Below are 18636 nucleotides of genomic sequence, written 5' to 3'. Positions count from 1 at the left end.
AGGAGACGAGAGGAGACGAGAGGAGACGAGAGAAGAGAAGAGAAGAGAAGAGAAGAGAAGAGAAGAGAAGAGAAGAGAAGAGAAGAGAAGAGAAGAGAAGAGAAGAGGAAAGAAAAGCACCCACGGTTTCAAGGAATAAACACTCCTTTTTAGTAGTAAAACATAAAACCAAGACTCAAGGAGCATGGCCATTCATTGTAGCTTGGATGCAACATTTTGTCTAAAGTAGAGAAATAGTAAAATATTTTACTAAGTTAAAATATAGGTTTTATATTTTATACCACATCGAGCACACACATAAAAATACCAGTGTTTTTATCTTGGTTCTGTTCAGACACGTAAGCAAATGTGTTCTTTGGTGTCTGGGAATTTATCGATATTTAGGGAAAATTGAAGATAAGAAGCCCCAAGGTGACACGTGTACAAATAGAAGACTCAAAATCCTATAGCGTATAAGAATCAAAAGCAAACTTAGAAGTTCAAGTTATGCTGTAACTAGGCTGATACATACTCAGTCCCCAAAATCATACTTTAGCTTCCCAAGTAAAAATCACCACAGCCTATTACACTTTAATCTTTGTTTTTGAGATTTCTTTTCAAGTGGAAACATATCCCAGATAGAAATATATCACTTTAAGTTTAAAATCATCAAAGTCAACAAAGAGAATGTACATTCATTAAATGTATTCATTTACAAAAGAAATCTTGAAAAGGCTGAATTCAACTGAAACTGAAGACTTGTTCTTGATTTTTCATTATTCCTTTTTTAAACATGAGTTAGTATAGACATAGTATACACACAGGCTGACTTTTAACTGATTTAATAGTTACTTCCCTTTGATGGGGCTTTGAAGTTCTAGAGTCTAAAATTTAAAACCATTCATGACAGTATTTTCCAGTAAAAGGAATCATAGAGCAATGAAAAATCAGAAGCAAGATGGCTTAAAGAGCCTAATAACTTCTAAATATACACACATTTATAACCTGTATTTATTTCTAAAGAAACAAAATTTAAGTAATGCTAATTTTAACCAATAGAGAAAAAGCTTCTATCAAAATATACAATTTCCATTACAGACTAGAAGGCTAATATTAAAAAAATAGTTGTAAGCCAAAAAAGTTTGCTTGTATGGATGGGAGGCAATGCCCCTTCGAAGCACACAGCATCAAACAAGGTCTTAAAAAAGACTGCTCTGTGGCCTTCTTCATTTGTTAAGTTCTTGATGAATTCATAAAGCTTGGGTCTCAGTCTGTAGATCAAGCTATATCCATGCTTCTTAAACCAAGTTTTCAGAAAAGGAGAAATCATAAGATTCAGAATCTCAAATGGGATTTATGCTTTACCATGTACCTGGAGGGGAAATAGAATAATGGATTATGATGACAATATGAAAATATAACAAGGGATTATGATGACAACACAAATTTTAAAATTTTAAGCGTACTACATGTAAAAAGGGGTAACTTCTTTTTTGTAACTTAAAAATCACTAAGGGACAAAACACTGAAAACTAGATTCTGTGGCTTCTTAAAAAATAGTATGCAAAAAAAATTCTCATTAAATTCTATAACCCAAGAGCTTACTGGAAGTATGTCTGTCTTTACACACTATCAGTTATATCCATAGAGTTACCTCATGACTTTCAGAAAGCTGACACAATTCAGTGAGACATACCAAACAAGATAATTTTCAGGGAACACAACGAATGACAACTGAGCTCAAAGTATTATGATAATTCACTCTTCTTATATTTATAAATTACAGAAGTTATTTTTAAAGGACTTAACGACTCCATTTTAGTAATTCAAATAAATATAAAAACTAAATTCTTTCACAAGCTTTCAGGGGGGAGACTCAGAGGTCACCTGACTCCAGGAGCCCTGAGCCGGTAGAAAATGAAGTTCAGAAAGTTACACAGTTCATGAGAGCAAGACCACAAAATCTTTGTCTTCTCACACAGAGTTTAATGTGCCTTCTATCAGACTCTAAACTCTACATATTAAGTCAATAAATCAATCTATTTGTCAATCATGAATTATTATGTTGGCATCAAATCAGACAATATTCAAAGCAAAGAATTACAAACTATATCATAACTTTGAAGATTTTAAATTCTGATAAAAATCACTCAAATAAAGCATGTATGAGTATATTTTAGAAACACAATTACCTATCCAATGTTTCCCAGAAACGTAAGAAAACTGGTCTATCCAAATGACGCTTATGATAGCTGAGTTCTAATACTGTTACATCCCATTTTTGAACATTTGGATCTAGACGAACTTCATCATACTTGAGATGGAAAGCTTTAACTACATGGGGAACAGGGAGGAAAAAAAATAACATTCTTATTAAAACTAAGGCAAAAAGTATGGAAACACTTTCTGGAAAGAAAGTATGTATAAACATAAATACCAAAACAAACAAAAGTTCTTATCTTTCTACTACCAACTGAAGCTACATTAACATTACAACCTGTGAAACAACTGTTAAGCATATGGTACCATCAAAAACACTTAGGGTCAAACAAACAGTGAAGGTGGATACAAGTTAGCTACTAGAGACTGAAATACCAAATAAGGTAAAATAAAATTCATGATTCAATGAATAATAGTAAGAAAAAGACAGCTCAATTACAGTATAGGAAGGGCAGTACAATATGCTTATTTCTAGATATACATCACTTAGTGTATGATGAAAGGCTCTTTGTTTGGTAAACACATATATAAAATGTTGTTTCACTTAGATTTTTGTGGTTTTGTTTGTTTGTTTTTAAACTACACAACTGTTATTATCACCATCATCACCTGGTGTCAGGGTTTCCTAAAGAGAAAACAAGTGACTAAAAATTTACTATGATTGTAACCTTGTAGACTGCTTATTTCATTGCATATTGGCATTTTTGTTTTGTTTTGTTTTTCTTGAGACAAGATCTCTGACTGCAAATTCACAGCTAGCCATCTTCCCACCTCAGCTTTTCAAATGCTAGGCTTACAGACATGAGAGAGACACCATGTCTACCTTACACACTGGTTTGTGACATTAATAACTAATCAAGGCTCAGTTCTTCAAATAAAATTAAAATGAATAAATGAAAGGTACATAAAAATTACTAAAAACTATTTTCCTTAAAAACTAAATTTTACAACTGCACACTTAATTAAAACAATTCACTAAGGAATTCTGTGTTATACTTGAAATGACCCATTTTCAGCAGGGTATAGTACACACACCTTTAATCGCAGCGCTTGGGAGGCAGAGGCAGGTAAATCTCTGTGGGATGAGGCCAGCCTAGTCTACAGAGTGAGTTCTAGGACAGCCAGAGCTGTTGCACAAAGAAGCACTTTCTTGAAAACAAAGAAAAGAAAAACCCATTTTCAAAATATATTATAAGTAAACAGGTTTTTTTTTTAACTTTCTGCATTTATAGCTGGAAGGTGGAATCACACACCTTTAATACCAGCACCCAGCAGGCAGAGGCAGAAGAATCTCTGAGTTTGAGCCCAGCCTGGTCTACAAAGCAAGTTCCAGGACAGCCACGTGTAAACAGAGAAACCCTGTCTCGAAAAACAAATAAAACTGTGAAATTGCTGCATGAAATACACATTAACATTTCTAAATACTTTCGTTCTGCTTACGACAACCTTTATTTTTCTAATGTTAGCTGCTTTGCTTTAATGGGCTGCTTACACTACATTTGAAGGGCTGGGTGATGGCTCAGTCAGTAAACAGCCTGTCACATGAGCCTGGGGACCTGAGTTAGTATCGCTCACACTCACATAAAAATTTGGGCTTTGTGTCTGGAGTACAGAGGAAAGGCAGATAGATCCCTGAAGCTCATTGGCCGGCCAGATTAGTCACAATGATGAACTAAAGGTTGCTTCAATGAGAAGAAACCTTGTCTCAAAAAACTAAAGCATGGCTGGCATGATGACTCAGCTGTTAGAGGCACTTGCTGCAAAGGCTTAACAACTGAGTTTGATCCCCAGAACACTCAGTGGAAGGAAAAAAAAAAACCTATTCTTTACTCTCTAGGGAAAGCTGTCTGACTTCATGAAATGAGTCACAGACTCTGTGTGCACACGCGAACGAACACACACATACCAATTCTTTGTCTCTCCATACCATACACATACACATATATTCAGTCTCATTTTTTCTCTGGCACACATACACACTAACAAGAGTAAAGATTAAAATACTTGGTGCCAAACTCCATTTACAAATACATTCACGCATACATATGCATATACTCACCTGAACACATGCATGCATCTCCACTAAATACATATTAAAAATTAAAAGCTTTAAATACAATGATTTACATTTAAAATTATTTGTATGCTATGAATTCTTTAATAATTAATAATTTTTAGTTATTTACTTCTAATCTAGACTTTTTAAACTTAGTAGCATAGTAAGAAAGAAAATAAATAATTAACAAAATGGGGGGAACCTTATTTATTTCAGTTTTGGGGGGCAGGGTTTCTTTGTGTAGCCATGGCTGTCCTGGTTCTATTGCAGGTACCAATAATGCAAAGCAAACATGCCAGCACATTAACAAAAAATGTATTTATGACTCAGAAAAACCTACATTTTCTAAGCTTCTTCAACTAAAAACAAAAAACATTATGTAGTGACACAATGAATGCAAAATAATTCATGTGCCTCAGAATAACACCATCTTTAGGCAAAAATTCATAAACTTTGCGAAACTTTTCAGGAGGGAACAAAATGGTATCCTTTTGATAAACAGATACACTAATGGAATACCATGATGAAGAGAAGATACTGTAGAGATTCTAAAAATTTAATAGTAACCAGCAAGAATTTGAAGAAACTATCATTTAAAAAAATCTCTGAGGAATAATGCTAGAGATGGCATGGTGGTTAAGAACACTTGCTATTCTTCCAGAGGACCTGGGTTCTATTCCCAGTACCTACAGGGCAACTCATAAACACCAGTAAACTCCTGCTGCAGGGAACACAATACCCCCTTCTGGCCTCCATGGGTAGAAGGCACACATATAAAAATGCGGGCAAAACACAAATAAATGTAAAAAAATAAAATAATCTTTAAAATCTTGAGAGCTGAAGATACAATGCTTGCCTTAGCATGCAAAGTCAAGGATTCACTCCAGAGCATTCTAGTGGGGGGATGGGGGACAATTTTCATCAACAAATGTATACAGCTACTCACACATAAAATATTAAGCTATAAATTAAAATTTATTATACTTTTTAAAGGATTTTATTTGGAAACTATATAATTCAGTATCTAATATTTTTGCTAAAATTGATTATATCACAATTATGAAATATTAAGTTACTTTTTACTTATAGTTCATAAAATACTGCCCAAACTTCCTGGTTTCTCTTATGCTACACAAGTAATTAAATTCTCTACTACGTAAAAGCTGAGAAAAGTACTGTAATGGTTAATTTATCAACTTGAAACAAACTAGAATCACCTCAGGAGAGTCTTAATGAGGGATTTTCCACCCTGGGTTGGCCTGTAAGTCTATGGTTAACTGACGTGCAAAGAACCAGCCCACTATGGGCAGCACCATTCCCTGGGCCACAAGTCCTAAACTGCATAAGCATAAAGAAACCTGTGGTGAGCATAAGCAAGCATGAATGCATTCGTTTCTCTCTGCTCTCTACTATGAAGGTTCTGTGTTGTCCTCCCTATGACAATGAACTGGAGCCTAAATTATAACATGACATAAATATATTTTCCCTCTAAACTGCTTTTTATTGAGGTATTTTATTATAGGAACACAAAAAAAGAAAAAACTAGGACAAGCACTAAGAGCTAAAGACAATAAAATTCTAGTTTAGGCAAATCACAAAAACAAAAACAAAACAACTAAGCCGGAGATAAAAAGGGTGAAGAGAGTAAATCAATTAACTGGTGTCTCTTGGAATGGAGTGTCATATTCCTACAGAGCATTACCAAGTATTTATCAGTTAGTAAGACACACAGTCCTACAATGTTGAGATAAAAGACATTTTTATAAAGTGGGGAGAGAAAAAAATCAGAAATGTGAGCTGGGCATTATGGAATATATGCCTTTAGTTCCAGCACTCAGGAGACAGAGACAGTCAGATCTACATGAGCTGAAGGTCATCCTGGTCTACAGAATGAGTCCCAGGACAGCCAAAGCTATTACACAGAGAAACCCTATCTCAAAAAAACAAAACAAAACAATTGAAAATGTAAGATTTCCTTAAGAGGGTATTCAGAATTTAAAGAGAAATGATAACTTAAAATGTATAGCTGAAAGAACTGTCAAAACCAAAACCAAACAAAAAACTTTAAGACCAAATGAAGTCCAGTACTTGAAAACAAGCATTTTACAAAGCAAGAAATGAGTCAACACAGTACAATTCTGATAGGAGGTAAAAGCTATCTAATACTGGAAGGTATAGAAAAACAATTTAGTGAAAGAGCCAAGCTATAGTGGCTTGAGAACTGAGCACAAAGTTTGTAGAGATAATTCTTTCACAGAGTAGTTAAAAAAAACAGGGTGTGATATCAAGTACATAGTTTGGTTTTGTGATTCATTTAAATATGAAGGCAAACATTTCTAACCACTGCCAAAAAGGAGCCAGTATGAAAGCAACAATGAAGACAAAGAATAATGTGCAGAATAAAATCATTGATTACTGTTAAATTCTCAGCATCCTTATTTACCTTGGGAGAACAATAATCTCAACAACTGAAATAAACGCATTATACCCCTAATAAAATTCAGAGTCTTTTTACCTTAAGGATAACCTAATCATCCTTAAATGATAATTAACAAGGAAAGATTTTAAAAAAGAAAAACCACGAAAACAGGTACTTGCATTCATTAACACATTGCCATTCTCTCCATATATTTAACTTTCTATGCGTCAACTCTATGCATTCCCCAGAAATGACATAAAAAGTTATCATAATATCAGCAATACCGCAACTTATCTTTATAAGCAGACTGAGGTTTTAAAAAAAAACAAATTATTAAAATTTTAATTTTAGGACAGAATGGCATTACGAATAAAAATGGGCTGCTAAAATATCTGGACTGCATAATATTGTAATTTATATTCAAAATAAGTTGTTACTGATTAAATACCTTTTTAATTATTTTTATTAATTAATAAATTTTAATTAACTTTATTAACATTAATATTTTAATTGGGTGTGTCAACTAAGTCATAGCTGGATCATCCCTTCCACCTAATAGACTAATCTACTGTATCAATTTATACCAATGTATGCTCAACAGGTGATTTACTACATATGAAATAATTCATTCATAGGATACTTATTGAAGATCTCCTTGTATCTGGCAGTCTTTTGTTGAGAACACAAAGGTGAACGAATGAATAAAGCAGAAATGGGCTGCTCCTACTGTGGTACTTGCAATCTTGCCAGGCAAGACTTCCGATAAAAAGATATAAAAATTAGAAGTTGCCAAGAAACAAGCACTATTAAGAACACTCCAAAGGTAGAACACTTGAGCTGAGAGAACTGAATGAAGAAGAAAAGTAGCTGATAAATGCCTGGACATTTTAAGTCATTGCTGATATACAGTAAAAGTCAACCTATATAAAACTTAGGTATTGCTTGGTATATGCAGACATAGAAACATCAGTGAAAAAGCATTAATTTATATAATCTACATTACATAGAGCTAGTTATCAATCTTAATAAATATGTACAGGCATATTGAATTATTAATAATGTTAATAACCTAAAATATTTAGCAATGTAACATGCAGGCAACACTCATATATTAATGTACAAAAGGCTTTAAAAATACCTCACAGGTGGTTAAAGGTTAGTATTGTATGGTAGTTAATGGCAATCCTTTGTTACATTCATATTCAGGATGACTTACATGTGACTCTTTCTTTTAAAAACTAATTCTATATTGAATAAGCAATAAACATATGGAGAGAGAATCTTACTTTTAGCAAATATGTCAACTGGTGATCCATCAGGTAGAAGCCATGGCCATCCTTTGAACTGCCAAGCAGGACCTTGAACAAAAACAGCCACAACCCGATCCCTACAAGCAGAAAAGAGGAAGTGGAAGAGATCAGAATACCTCAAACTTGAGCTTTACCTATTGCAAACTCTCATAATTACTCAGGTGACAGTCTTCCCAGCAGTCCTCTTGGTGAGACAAACATAGCTGACTTGACATTTTAGTATGATGGTAGGATATAAACCTTAATGGCCCTGATCCCTACATAAGTCTTCTGAAGACAGGTGCAAACAATAGTTTCAGGTCATCTTTGTAATCCCTTTTTCTTCCCTTAAGTAAAGAGTCTAACTCACAGTCTGGAATGCAGATCAGTAGATGATTTATTAATTGAACAAACTGATTTTAAATGGAAGTTACTAGAAATTCAAGTACATTTAAATATTTAAATTTAATTAAAATACTAAATTATAAGAATTTTCCAGTCACTTTATAAAACTCCAAGACTTCTTTTCAAATCCTCTGGTTCCTTAGGAAGAAATCTGAGTATGAGACAACTATTTTATTTACCATAATTGTTAGTTTGGTTTTAAAGCAACTCATTTTTTTCAGCTATACAAACTAGTTTTCCAAGAAAGAACAAGTCTCTTTCTAAGTCCCCATATATCATTATTTTGCACAATATTTAGTTAAAATTGCATAGTGTTTAGTTAAAAATTCTAGTTAAGAATGATGGTTACTAACCATTAGTAACACTGACTAAAGTATTTGCTAAGTGACAGCATTGTTTTAAGCACATTATAAATTAACCATGTTAATACATTTCATCTTCAAAGCACTCTGGTGAGGTGAATACCCCATTTTCAGATGAGGAGACAAATATATGGCTATGTTAAAGAACAGTCCACTAAACAGAAGGCAAAGAGAAAGGGGGGGAGGGAATGAAGGAAGGAGAATAATGATTAATCTTGGGTACTGGATAGAAAAGTTCCATTTAAGAACTGATCTATCAAGAGAATAATCACTCAAATATTACTAAGGAAATAAGTAGCTCTTTAAAAGGTCTTGATGATTGATGCCCAAAGATCTTCATACCACACATTAATAATCACTGCCTTAGACAAAAGTTCTATACATCTATCAAAACAATTAACCAGTACTCTGTTCAAGACCTACAGTAAGCCAGGTGTGGAATTAATGCCCATAATCAGTTTTCAGGAGGCTAAAGCAAAAGGACTACTGTGAGTTCAAGCCCAAATTGGAGAGAGGCCTTGCTTCAACAGACATATACACACAACCCCCACACAGTGACAACTAGCAAAGTCAATGAGGAAAACAGCAACCATAAAATTCCTATGCATCTCAAAGTTTCTGAGGCTAAAATTAAATCATAAGCAAAAACTTTTCTTTCTGTGGAAAATATACCCCAAACTTTCCAAAACGAGTAGAGCACACTACTAAATAAGATGTCACTTATACCATATAATATTTATGAGAGAAACATATTACTAGAATGTCAGTATTATTGGTATACATTTTCATATGCATTAATAAATTTTCCAAGATAATTTCTATTTAGATTCCATTATAAAGTATGATATTTGTTTGTATCATTTAAAATATGGGCAGGCAAGATAGCTCAGCAGGTAAACGTGCTTGCTACCAAACCTGACAACTGCAGTTTGATGCAGAACATGCATGGTAGAAAGAGAAAAACCAACTCCTGCAGTTGTCCTGTAACCCCTGCATTCATACCATAGCATACTCATACACACAAAATAAATATTAAAAAACCTTTTAGATGCAAACAAAACGTTAATGCTGAGAGAATGGGGAGGGGGTATCTTACCAGTCCTGAGGCATAAGTTTCAGGGGCTGGTCTACTACTCTATAAGGTACTGTGACACTAATTGCTGTGCCCCCTGGTTGCATCTGATCTTTTCTTCTCTGTATTAGTGTTTCATTTTCTCGTTGACAACCTTGTTTCTTCTTTTCATCTGATGGAACAAACCTTTGAAAAAGTAAAGATACACAATATAATGAAACTAGAAAAATATATTTTCAAATAATTTTTGAAATGTTAATATTTCAAGCTAAGATGTTTGCCTTTATGTGTACATCTCAAGAGTTGGAAGAGTATGGGTCTTTTCTTTCTGTTTTGTTTTGATCTTGGTTTTCAAGGCAGGGTTTCTGCATAGCCTTGTCTATCCTGGAACTAGGAATGCAGAGCAGGAGGGCCTCAAACCAGCTTACCTCCACCTCCCTAGTACTGGAATTAGAGGCATGTGTCACCACTGCTGGCTAGTCTTGACTTTGTATACCAAAAAGAAGCAGTATTTCACGTGTACCCTATGTCCACATATAAATAATGTGTATTCACTAGTAAGCACTCAGTAGTTATAACACTAATTTTATTTCTCAAATGCTATTAATTACAAGAAAGCATGATGATAAATCAAAAAGTCGTTTTAAAGGAAGGTATTTCTGTGCTTGGATAGGATTATACACTGGGAGATTCAACTTATACCAAATTTCACAAAATATTTTAAAAAAACTTCTACACTTTTATATTTCAGAAAAATTAGAAAGGTGGCAAACTATTTAATATTCTAAAATAGGAAAATCAACATATATCAATAATCTGTTCTAATAAACACATAAATACTATCATATAGCAATATTTACATAACTCTGTGGCTCAATTTTCCACTGTATCCTTTTCACAGAAGATATACTATAAAATACCTAACACTGTGAAAAAGACACTATATTCTAGAATCTGGTAGTGTTTTCCAAGCTATAATGGCTAGCATGTTAACTGGCGACTGGATTTAGAATGATATGAAAACACTCCTTTGGGTGTGTCTCTGAAGGGAATTCAGAAAAGTTTAACTGAAGGAGGTCCACCTGGATTATTCCATGTGTTGGGGCATGTGGCTCAATAAAATGAAACTAGCATAACCCCAGCATTTCTTTCTCTCTGTTTCCTGAATCAGATACAGTGTGACCTTAAGCTGCCTTACTCTTCTGCTGTCAGGGCTTTTTACCACACCCTCCCACTGTGAGACAAAAGGAACCCAAGTCTCTTTTGTCAAGTATTCGGTCAAAGCACTAAAAGAGTACCTGATACTTAAGCATTTATAAACATTCTAATTTTTAAAATAAATAAAATCCAAACACACGGTCAATTAGATCAGGAAATACAATCACTGCACTTGCAAATGATAATACACAATTAATACAAGTTATTACATACCCAACTCAACCTGTTTCCTAATAAATAAGAGTTATGTAGAAACTGAATGCTTCCATAGTGGTTGTTTCAATTTTATTGACGTTCAGAACAACTCACACAGTCCAGAGTTTTAAATATAACTAATTTTTTCATGTGTTCTAGCATCTTAATGTTTGCTTGTGTCAAGGTATTTCTTATTTTAAGAAGAGCAGAGCTAAAAAAAAGAAGAAGAAGAAAGATGAAGAAGAAGAAGAAGAAGAAGAAGAAGAAGAAGAAGAAGAAGAAGAAGAAGAAGAAGAAGAAGAAGAAGAAGAAGAAGAAGAAGAAGAAGAAGAGCAGAGCTCCTCTGTTAAGAAGCAGCAGCGCCTTATTTCAAACTACTTCCGGCCCTTGGTCAATTAATAACATAATAAACATTATAAGCACTTCTGAAGTTCACTGAGATTAATATGTCACCTGTTCATCTTACTGAAGGTCATTAAACCTAAGGGACACTAAGGACTAGGAAACATATTCTATCATACAACTAAGGGAAACAAAAACAGTAACTGCCAATTAACTCAAAACCATTATCCCTCTCCTGGAAGTGACTGTTTCTCCTAACTATAATGTTTGAGGTTATGACAGAAAATGCTTCATTTATATGTCAAGAACAAAAAGCAGCAGAGCTTTATCTACACTACAGGTGCTGTTAGATACCATCTGTATAGAGCCTTGAAAATAATTACAACAATGTAAGTTAGCAACTATTCCTCTCACAAGGTGGAATATAAACATTGGGATAACATTTACAAATAATTAAATTTGAAAAACTTTTAATTTGTACCCAGAGCATGCTCATAAAAATATAATGTGATAATCCATTTAGATGTCTTATGCACCTTGAATCAGTTAATTCCCATCACTCTTCTCTCAATCATTTTACATTCCCATCAGCATACATTGGTTTTTGCCATATTTGTATACATAAAGCCATACAGGACATAATCCTTTGTAGCTGGCTTCTTCAATCAAGTGTTTCTAAGATTCATCCATAATGTAGGAACACAATCAGTAGTTTGTTCTCTTACTGCTGAGTGGAATCTATCATTACACAGTACTGAAAATGATTTGTTCTTGGTAATGGTGGCTGAATTTTTGAGGTGTTATAATAAAAACATGACAAGGTGGCTTATAAAACTTTTATTTCTACAAGTTAAGGTCAAACATCAAGATACTGACACACCTCAAACCCAGGGAAGAAGGATCTACTTAGTGGTTCAGCCTCCCCCCTGCACCCCATATTCTCACAGTAAAGAGAGAAAGAAGCTTGAACTGCAACAGCATTAATCCTATTACTGAGTGCAGAGTTCTCATCTTAACTAGTCCCAGTCTTACCTGCCACCCCCCTCTCTCTCTCTTGACAAAACTTAAAGAAAGAAGAGTTCAAGGGCCCAGTCGGTCCCTCATGGCTGGGAAATTTTGGCAGCAGGAGCCTGAGGAAGCTGATCACATTGCAACTACAGTCAGGAAGCAGAAAGCAATGAATGCCCTCACAGTTCACTTTTTTCATATATCTACTATAGGATCCCAGCCTGTGGAATAGTGCTGTCCAAAGATTCACTGGTCTTCCCATCTCAAATAATCTATGTAGACAATCCTTCACAGGCATGGCCAGAGGTCTGTTACCTAGGTGATTCTAGATGCTGTCGAGTTGACAGCATCTGGAGGAACAGTACATCAGACAGCTAAATATGAGGGAAAAATATTTATTTCTTCATCTATCAAGCTTTAAATGTGTTCCTAGAAATGAAGTATTTAATACTAAATCTATGTTTATCTCACTAAGAATTTATCTTAAAGTGGTATTACATTAGTAATTCACAACTGACTTTTTTTAAGAAATAGCAATTTACCATCTCTCAACTGTCACTCAGACATGATGCTTACCTCAACCTGTGTGCTGCTCACAGCACATCTTTGAATATTGGACAAAGTGAAAAAGCAATCTGAAAAAATTATTTAGATAAAACCATGTTATTTGAGATTTGTCATGGTTAATGCTGACCTTCAATGAACAGATCTAGAATGACCTAAAAGACAAGCCACCCAGCAAGTTTGTTAGATTGGGTTATCTCCCATTTAACTTCAGTTTTCAACTGTACACAACCCTGAGTTATCTGAGGGAGTCTCAACTGAGGACTGCCTGCCTAATCAGTCTGGCCTGTTGGCATGTCTGACTTGCTAACTGATGTAATAGGGCAATACAATATCTAGACAGAGGATCGTGGGCTATGTAAGAAAACTAGCTGAGCAGAAGCTGTGGACTAAGCCACTAACAGCATTCTTCCATGGTATCTGCTTAAGTTCCTGCCCTGCCTGTGTTTCTATCCCAAGTTCTCTCAATGATGAACTGTAACTTTAAAGATAAAATGAGTCCTTCCCTCTCGAAGCTGGTTTTGTTCATGGTGTTTAACGCTGCAACAGAAAGCAAAGACAAATTAAATTGGGGTGGGAAGGTCCCCACTAACTGTGGGATAACCACCATTCCATGGGCTGGGGCCCAAGTGAATGAAAAGGAAAATACAAATAGCATCCCTCTCTGCTTCCTGACTTCACTTCAACTCTGATGAGATGACTCATGTTCCTGGGCCAAGATTTCTCTGCTAGCTTAAGTTTGTTTGCTTTGTTGTTGCTGTTGTTTGTTTGGTCAATTTGACATAAGATAGAGTTATCCAGAAAGAGGAAACCTCAATTGTGAAAATACATCTATCATATGGCCTGTGGGCAAGCCTGTGCGGACATTTTCTTGGTTAATGATTGATGTGGAAGGTCCAGACCAACGGGGATGGTGACACTCCTGTGCATGTGGTCCCGGGTCATATAAAAAAGTTTGCTGAAAGCCCCACAGAGAACAAGCCAGTAAGCAGCACTCTTCCATGACTCTGCTTCAATTTCTGCCTTCACATACCCACCACCCTGCCTTCCTACCCTCACTTCCCCTCCCAGTGGAATATGATTAGGATAAGTAAGACAAATAAACCCTTTCTTTACGTATGTACGTTGGTTTTGGACAGTTTTTTTTTTTTAATCAAGGCAAACTAAAACAACCTTCCCCATCATGATAGACTATCCTCAAACTTTTGAGGAGGCATTATAAACCTTTCCTGCCTTATTACTCTACCATGGTATTGTATAACATTCCTGTGTGCTCTCACTTCCAGGCAAGAATTATGACAATTATATTTTATAGACATCTTTAAGTTTAAGAACAGTGGTATAAGTTAGCAAATTATTACTTTTAAAAACTTATTTTTCTGTTTCTAGCATGATACGTCAGAATCCTTAAGTAAGTGGGAATGTGTCAAAACAAAAAAAACCCTAAAAAGTGTTAATAAAGTCTACAAAAAAAAATCTTAGAGGCAGCTCTCTGTCCTAGAGAGCAAAAGGTAGAGAATTTTTGGACCAACACTAACCAAAGAGGAAACTCAAAAGTAGGGGGGGGGGGACTCAAAATAGTCTGTACTTGGAGAAAAAAAAATCTTCAAAGCAATTAACTATAAGCTTTGCTTTCACATTTACTGAGCTTTTACAAAAATAAGCAAAGCCCAAATTCTGCTCATAGCAGGGAATCTAATAAGCATGTCTTTCCTCATACACTGGGACTCTCTATGGTTAAACTCACCGAAAGGGTGCGTTAGAAACAAACTCATTCTCCTAAATTTCCCTGTCCCAAACCTTTACCCCTATCCTGACAACCAAAATATCTTGAAACAGCATTGACATTTAGAAAAACATCATGTGTATGTTCAAAACCTCAAATTGAGAATTAAAGTTGTACAGACTGAAAATGCTCCAGGTGCTGACTTGGCTAATCTTTCCTGAAATACTTCCACATTCACGAGAAGCTCAAAGCTCAACAGGGAAAAAAAAATCCTTTGAGAAATAAAGAATAATCCATAGGCTTAATCTAAGAAGGATGAAGCAAAAAGATTTCCACATACAAATACAGCAGATAAATTATCAATGACCTTTAAAAGAATCACAGCAGATTTTCTTGAGACCACTATCTCACTGGTACCTGACTCATCAAAGGGAGGTTAAGTGACAAGGAGAAATCACTTTCAATGAAGGAAGAAGGGAAAGAAATGTGCATTGTTTTCCAATGCAAATGTACCACCATACTTTGCACTAATTAGCAGTTGTTGAGAACAAGAACTATCATTAAGTATAAGTTTCAAAGGTTGCCCTGCCTATTTTCATTTCCAGCAGTTATTGCCCAGGCCCAAGTAGTTTCCTTATAGGTATATGTGGAAGACCATTTAGTGACTGCAAGTGGTACCCTATACGTATATATCTTGTGACTGCTCCCTTGCACAAGCTATTGGAACTAACTCGGCCTTCTGAGAATTCCATCATGGCCAGAACAACACTTTCCATAGAAAGCACTCTACTCTAAATAATCGTATAGTCACACCAACCTTCTCTCAATTATGTTGACAAAAGTCACACGTTTTTGACACTTCTATAATGTTAGCTTCATTTTGTTAGAAGTGCTAAAAGTTAGAATGTTAAACGCTGAGTTCTAGTTTCTGTTTTACTTATCAGTGAATGACTACAAGAAGAATCCTTAGTTTTATATAAAATGAAACAATCTATGCTAATTTGAACTATGGGTTGCAGTCAGTACCATAACTGTGTCAAGGAGGTTTTAATTACATGGTGAAGCCTCTAGCCAACTCAATAAGGGCAACATCAACTGCAATGAGTCATTAAACAATGAGGGAAATGTTTTCAATTTGGGAGAAAAAAATAGGTCCAATCTATCCTAAAAGAGTAGGCCATTTAACTGGCTTCTCTGTCACGAGACTAAAGACATAAAAAAGTTCAAACTATAAATACTAGATTTAACAGCATATTAAGATAAAATACCATGTAAAATGAGTTAGACGGAACTTTAAAGATCACTACATTCAAAAATACAAAGAGTAATTAAAAACTTCCAAGATCAAGCACAAGACAGCCTCATAGGAAATACAATCTAAATCTTATCTTAAACAAGAAATTGAAAAATTGAGATAAATACACATTACTCTTGAACTCATAAAACAGCATGAACACACTCACACACACACACTGCTGAATTTTAGGTCAAGTCTACTTTCCTATCCCCCACATTCTTTTTCTTCATTTACAATACCAAATGTTTAGATTAAAACAGTACATCCAGAGTATTGGCTATAAAATATAACAAACCCAGGTCTCTGAAGAATCCAAAACTAGTTGAGAACTCTAGAAATTCAAAAACTAAAAGAAAACAGCGGCCCTGTGCTATTTCAGACTGCCAATGATGGAAAGACTATATTTACATATTAATTAGAAGGTCTAAAGGAGATACATTCCCCCACAGGCTCCTTCTCTCATGATCTCCTGATTATTTAGAATGAAGCCAAGCATCTATGAACTAAACTTTCTCAAACAGTAAGACAAAACAATCTTTCTTTCTCAAGTTGTTTATTTTAGATTATTTTTTCAGAGATGCTATGATGAAAAATTGACTAACATAGAAACTAATTTGTATATGCTTTTTACAATTTCAATTATATCAAGTCTATTCAAATTTGAACCAAAGTAATATTTATAGTACTGCCTTTGTACAGCAGTCACTTTTTTCTTGATGGTCACTGTCAAATTACAAGGTCAAAACTAAAACTCAAACTCTCCTTTTAAAATTTTGAGTTGATTATGTTTTGCTGTGTGGGTTTGAGTTACATGCACATGAGTTCAAGTGTACATAGAGCCGAGAAGAGGAGGCTAGACCCCTGGAGTTGGACTTCCAGGAGTTGTGAGCTGACCAGCAAGGGTGCTCAGAACCAACTTAGGCCCTCTGTAAGAGTGGTACACACTCTTTAGTCACAGAACCAGCTCCTAAATCCCATCTTCTAAGATTAGGTGTCTAAACTGGTAAGAAGACCTGACTTAATTTCTCTAAAACCAGCACTTTTAGACTTTATGGCTGTTATGTAGCTCTGCAGTTTCACTCAAGAAAAAGAGTGGATCAAACTAGATGTATTCTATATCCTTTCTGGATAGCAAACTTGTAGAAAACAAGTTTTAGCTATTTTCATTTAAGAAAACCTACATCCTTACTTATACCACATAAAATATGAGAAGGGATAGGCAAGGTGTTTAGTGGTTGATAACTAATGGGTCTAATTTGATTCTGAATCTATCAGGACAACACTCGTGTTTGTAAAATATAAAAAAACATTGTATTTTTACTGTACTAACAATAGAGCATAACTATGAAACTGAAACTAACTTTTTAAATTAATTGTTAGAAAAAATTTTATCAGTTGCAAACAGTGACTTTTGATAAATTACTATCACTATCATGTGAGCTTCCATAGAAAGTTCAATTTTGGATTTATCTACATAAGCATTGGTGTGTTAGTTGCTTCTTGAATGAACAAGTTCAATAAATAGAGCAACCTCTAAGCTACCATTAAATTTTAACCTCTTAATTTAGGCACCAAACAGTACCAGTCATATAAAGATTGATATCTTTTATTGTTGATGTTTCCCAAAGAGAAGAATCTATTCATAGATAAACTGGAAAATATTTAATGACATAGTCTGCACTTTTTCCTCAAGGACAGTTCGAATATATTGGTTCCTTAACTGATTAATGTACACCCGGAACACTAATTGTGTGTGTGTGTGTGTGTGTGTGTGTGTGTGTGTGTGTGTGTGTGTGTGTGTGTGTGTGTAATAAATGAAATATAAAATTCATGCTATAAAATTAAAGTTCTAACAATGTGGTATATATATTACGTTAATGAACAGTGGAGAATTGATCTCAAACCAGGCCCTCTGCATGTGGGTGACAGTCTTGTGACCTCGTCTGTTTTGGGAAACCTGGCAGTGGGACCAGGAACTAGCCACAACACGTACGCCGGCTTTTTGAAGCCCATTCTATATAGTAGGTTGCCCTGATTTTGGGGGTGCTTGAACATGGAGCAATTGAATGTGCCAGGCTTTGATGACTCCCCATGGGAGGCCTGACCCTTTCTGAGGAGGCGGGAGGTGGGGAGAGGAGGGTAGGAAGGGGTAACTGTGGTTGTCATGTAAAATGAATAGAAAATAAAAAAGACTGAGTGAAATAGTTAAATTTTAAGAGAAAAAAAAAAACACTGCTCTACAAAATCCAGATAATTAAGATTATCAATTTTTTGGAAAACTTTTATTTCAGCATTCTGTTAGACAAAATTCTCCCAAAATAAGTAATTCTTGATCAATAACTACACATGAATCTTCCCTTCTATCCCATCTCCATCCCTTTCTGTCACCCACCAATCCTCACAAATATTTTCTACCTGGGACTCCCCATCAGTGGCCATACCTGGCTGTAACTCAGATGATTTTCACTTCCTGTCCTCCATTAC

The 18636-nt window shown here is 35.0% G+C and overlaps 1 protein-coding gene across 1 annotated transcript in view; it reads right to left on the bottom strand.

Moving 5' to 3' along the window:
* Positions 1–18636, bottom strand: part of Cdc73 (cell division cycle 73) — a 109059-nt gene that overhangs the window by 3236 nt on the left and 87187 nt on the right. Inside the window, exons 14-17 of the mRNA XM_005073452.4 lie at positions 9827–9988; positions 7961–8061; positions 2172–2313; positions 1–1351 (exon numbers count right to left, since the gene is read on the bottom strand). The exon at positions 1–1351 is cut by the window's left edge and continues 3236 nt beyond it. Coding sequence (XP_005073509.1) covers positions 1315–1351; positions 2172–2313; positions 7961–8061; positions 9827–9988 — 442 coding nt within the window. The 3' untranslated portion in view covers positions 1–1314. The remainder of the gene's footprint in view (positions 1352–2171; positions 2314–7960; positions 8062–9826; positions 9989–18636) is intronic.

Source organism: Mesocricetus auratus, unplaced genomic scaffold (genome assembly GCF_017639785.1).
Source record: "Mesocricetus auratus isolate SY011 unplaced genomic scaffold, BCM_Maur_2.0 Super-Scaffold_100676, whole genome shotgun sequence".
NCBI lineage: Eukaryota > Metazoa > Chordata > Mammalia > Rodentia > Cricetidae > Mesocricetus > Mesocricetus auratus.
Note: the sequence above shows the minus strand (reverse complement) of the source record. Positions and strands in the feature narration are given on the sequence as shown.